Source organism: Lucilia cuprina, chromosome 5 (assembly GCF_022045245.1).
Source record: "Lucilia cuprina isolate Lc7/37 chromosome 5, ASM2204524v1, whole genome shotgun sequence".
NCBI classification, from domain to species: Eukaryota; Metazoa; Arthropoda; class Insecta; order Diptera; family Calliphoridae; genus Lucilia; species Lucilia cuprina.
In genome coordinates this window covers 14,500,518-14,505,514 of record NC_060953.1, presented here as the reverse complement: position 1 = coordinate 14,505,514, position 4,997 = coordinate 14,500,518, and the positions used below count along the sequence as shown (strand labels likewise).

Genomic DNA, 4,997 nt, shown 5'->3' with positions numbered 1-4,997 from the left:
GTTCTGTTCTAGTTCTGTCCTAGTTCTGTTCTAGTTCTGTTCTAGTTCTGTTCTTGTTCTGTTCTAGTTCTGTTCTAGTTCTGTTCTAGTTCTGTTCTAGTTCTGTTCCAGTTCTGTCCTAGATCTGTTCTAGTTCTGTCCTAGTTCTGTTCTAGTTCTGTTCTAATTCTGTTCTAGTTCTGTTCTAGTTCTGTTTTAGTTCTGTTCTAGTTTTTTACAGCTAATACACATCAAATGTCAACAGGATTAAAGTCCTTATAACTTCCCCTGTACTACTTACATTCTAGTTAGTCCCATATAGACATTGCAATTGTATGACTTTATTCTGTTTTTATTTGTTTGACATGTTGTAATAATATCAAATAGAAAAAAATATGATTTTGACTTTATACACTTCATTTAAATCAACATATTTGATTAGTTGGTTAATAACTTCAAGCGGTAACGGTTCGAAAATTTTGGCTGGCAAGCGGTTTTGAAAAGAAAAAAAGAATAATATTTAAAAGTATTTATTATTAAAAACGTATGAATACGATTGTATATAAAAACAGCTATTAAGTTAAAATCAAATAATAATAATAAAAAAATTTAAAAGCATTAAAATATTAATTATAAAACAAAGTGAAATATTTGAACGAATAAATGCAAAAATACTCGCACAAAAATAAAAAAGAATAGGAAGTTAAAAAAAAACTTTTTCTTAATTAAGTAAAACATTTTGGAGTTTGTTTAAAAACTACAACCAAAAATCTTTTAAAACTCGAACTGAAATTCGATTTTTTTTAATTTTTTGATTAAAAATGTTTAAGTGATTTAAACGGTTTTTTAAAATAAAAAAGTTGGAATTTAAGATTTTTTTTAAATAAACATAAAATTGTTTAAAAATATCTAAAAAGAGTTTTGTAACTATTTCATTATTTGTTTGTTTAATTTTGAACAAATATTTCGTCATATATGTTCTTAACCTGCGCCTTTAGTTTTTAGGTTTTTTTCATTTTATCAATAAATATCACATAATGAGAAGGAAATTCGAATGTTTGTAAACAAATATAGAAATACGACCAAATGTTTATTTACATATTTATTTTTTCGGTTTCAGAATTGACCTCATTAAAACAAAACTTATTTGTCTAAGCTTAATAGAAACATTTCTATTTAGTTTCTATGTTAAGTTGGGAAAATATTACTCTTAAGATATTAAGCAAAAAGTGTATAATAATTTGGGCCAAACCTGTTGCTATTTTTTTTAGTTCCAGATATTGGTCATTTTATTTTTTCTGTCATTAATTCTAAGAAAATTATTCGCTTAATTATCAATGTCGTTAATAATTTGTTTTCAAGCACAGAAAATGAAAAAATTGCTTATCTAACGCGTCGTATAAGTATTAAAAATAAAACTCGTTAATTAAATATTACTTATACGCACTGGTTTAACTTCATAAACGATAAAAAATATTTTAAACAATTTATTTAAATAGATTTTGAAAAAAACCGGATTCATTTGTAGATTTTCGAATAGTTGACATTTGAAAAAAATCGGTTGATATTTTTCAAAATTCAGAAAAAAACAGTTAATTAGTTTTTTATTATAAAAAACAAAATCTCTTGTATTTTGAAAAAATTAAAGTTTATGTTTTAATTTGAAGGCCCGAACTGATTTTTAAAAGTTTTAAAATTTAGTAGCTGATTTCCATAATTTCTTTAAATATAAGGAACTATGTAATGGCAGCTTTTTCTAAATCCCTGTTTAGACAATTTCCTTTTTTATTATTGTAGCTCAAGTGTTGGGGGGGTTTATATTTTATTTTTTATTAATTTCTTTTTTTCCTCATTTTTATATTTTGTATGAAAATTTGTTGTCTTTGGTGGGGGAGGGGAAAATTTTCCTTTTCCCACTCCTTGGATCCGCGCATGCTCTAAGTCTATAGTCTAGTCTATAGTCTAGTCTATAGTCTAGCCTATAGTCTAGTCTATAGTCTAGTCTATAGTCTAGTCTATAGTCTAGTCTATAGTCTAGTCTATAGTCTAGTCTATAGTCTAGTCTATAGCCTAGTCTATAGTCTAGTCTATAGTCTAGTCTATAGTCTAGTCTATAGTCTAGTCTATAGTCTAGTCTATAGTCTAGTCTATAGTCTAATCTATAGTCTAATTTATAGTTTAGTCTGTAATCTAATCCCTACTCTAGTCTGTAAACTAGTCTATAGTCTTATTATAGTCTAGTCTATATTTTAGTTTATAGTTTAGTCTATAGTCTAGTCTGGCCTTTAGTTTAGTCTATAGTCTAGTCTATACTTTAAGGAAGTTGCGTTCTTTAAATGTTGATTTAATTTTGTAATTTAAATATTTTTAAAATTCTGTATTTTTTTTTTGCACGCACAGTTCTAACGAGATATAAACGTTTGTTATTGCATGCCACACGTTGCATGCTAAATTAACAACAGCATGAACAAACGACGGCCTAAAAAGAAAAAGTTGCAAGAATACATACAAATTCAACTACAACACTTTGCACGTATCGTCATAAAATATCTCATTGTATAAATAGAAATATTTATAAATTTATCACAATAATTACTAAAACAATTCGATTGGAGCCGTAGGAGTAGAGCATAAAGAGAACAGGAATACAACATGGCTACCGGTATTGAACTGTTAGTGGCATCAGCCTTGTGTCTATTGTGTCCCAATGAAACGATACAATATCCAGCTGGACTTTTACATCTTGATGCAAATGGAGAGTTAACAACACGCGTAGAGCTGAAACCTTTAGAAGAGAAATCAGATGTAGCATTGGATGATGTACCCATTGAAACATTGGAGACCATAGCTCTAAAAGCACAAAAGTTAACAAAATTAAAAGAATGGATTAATGGACGTCATTTGCGTATAGCCACATTGGAGGATTATCCTTTAAGCTATACCAGACGCTATGATAATGGTACAGTTGTGGGTTTGGGTGTAGCATTCGAATTGATTGATTTCCTAAAGGAAAAATTCAACTTTACTTATGAGGTTCTGGTGCCGGAAGAAAATATTATTGGTTCAAAAACGGATTTTGCTAAAAGTTTAATAAAAATGTTAAATACAACGGTGAGTTGTTGAAATTATTTTTAATTAACTTTTGTCTTTTACTAATAGTTCATTAAAATGTTTTTGAAAATTTTGATTTACTTTCCAGGAAGCTGATATTGCCGCTGCCTTCTTACCTTTACTCTCGGAACAGCGCGGCTACGTTTTCTATTCTACTACAACCTTAGATGAAGGTGAATGGATAATGGTTATGCAACGTCCTAATGAATCAGCTTCGGGTTCTGGTTTAATGGCACCTTTCGATCATTGGGTGTGGATTTTAATTTTTATTTCTCTGCTCGTTGTCGGTCCAGTTATTTATTTCTTGATAATATTGCGCAATAAATTGACAGGAGATACGGAACAGAAGCCCTATTCGTTGGGTCATTGTGCTTGGTTTGTTTATGGTGCTCTTATGAAACAGGGCAGTATTTTGTCTCCAGTTGCAGGTATGTAACATTATAATTACAAATGTATATAAATCGATCCATAATTGACTAAAATCGGTATATCATATAGAAATCAGATAAAAATGTTTACTAACATTAAAATTTCACATGCGTAGAGAGCAAGTGTTATTGAGATAATTTTAATAACATTATCATATACGTGTGGGTTCAGAGGTCAGAGTTTATGAAACAGAAATGGGATGACAAAATGCACAACTCTCTCTAGGTATACGGGTGAAGTTCGCATACCCCTACATCCATCTTGTATCATATACACTTGACACTACTGCCATGGGGGGAAGTGCTTTACGTGAGTAGGGTAGAAGGGGGACCATAGCCACTTTTTTTGAGGCAGCCTCAAATTAAAACCACAATACATATTCTTAATTTTTTCTTGGTTTGGATACTTAGATATGTTGGCTTTAGTTTTATTCCTTTCAATCTTTCCAAAGTCATCCTCATGTACATATTTTTTTAACCTTTCCGCACTTACCAAAAACCACAATACATATTCTTATTTTTTTTCTTGGTTTGGATACTTAGATATGTTGGCTTTAGTTTTATTCCTTTCAATCTTTCCAAAGTCATCCTCATGTACATATTTTTTTTAACCTTTCCGCACTGACCAAAAACGGCGATACCGCCCCATCCATAGGGTTAATTCGCCAAGGGGATGGGGCAGATTTGTCATTAGTAAAATAAAATAAAAAATTACAGAAACAAATACTTATTTTGCTGTTTTATACTTTAATTCATTAAACAAAGTATAATAAACCATTTATTTATTGTTTATTTCACAAAACTTAAGAAAAAAATTAAAACAAATTATTACTGATTTTTTCTATATTTTAAACAAATTTTGTTCTACATCACAAGCATTACATATATTTGGCGCATGTGCCCCACGGACAGTTCTGGGGTTTAGTTTCAATTTTTTTCGGGCTTCAAATTATATTATCGAAAATATTATTATGTCTTATTGTTCACTACTATTGACATTCTAATACTGACCAATATATTTTTTCTATAACAAAAACTAAAAAAGTTAGCACAAAAAGTTCACACATTTAAATATTTTCACAGCCCTTTGAAAAACAATTAATCATGTCTGCCTCCCATCATATGTAAAGTTAATGTTTAAAATTTTCAGGGATGATAGATAATTGATAAATGAAAACAAAATTTGATAATGCGATAAAATCGATTACTCGGTTTTCAAGTTATTCGCATTGACAGATGTGCCCCTATGGCGAATGATCCCCTTTCTACACTACCTGGCATGTTGCCAGGTGGTACTTTTCTATATGGTACTTTTCTATTTCTATATTCGGCTGTGCCGAATCTTATATACCCTTCACCAAGTATGTTAAGAAAAACAGTTTTTATTTATTTTGTATCTCTGCACACATGTCACACATAACATACACACAAACAAATATAAACTGTAGCAGAAAGAAGTATTAACCGTTGTACTGTAAT

The 4,997-nt window shown here is 29.8% G+C and overlaps 1 protein-coding gene across 1 annotated transcript in view; it reads left to right on the top strand.

Moving 5' to 3' along the window:
- The first annotated feature begins 431 nt into the window (after nt 1-431).
- The window catches only part of LOC111684013 (glutamate receptor ionotropic, kainate 2), a 9,228-nt gene continuing 4,662 nt past the window's right edge, over nt 432-4,997 (top strand). Inside the window, 3 exon segments of the mRNA XM_046953130.1 lie at nt 432-523; nt 2,380-3,090; nt 3,179-3,518. Of these exon segments, the coding sequence (XP_046809086.1) occupies nt 2,632-3,090; nt 3,179-3,518 (799 nt within the window). The 5' untranslated portion in view covers nt 432-523; nt 2,380-2,631.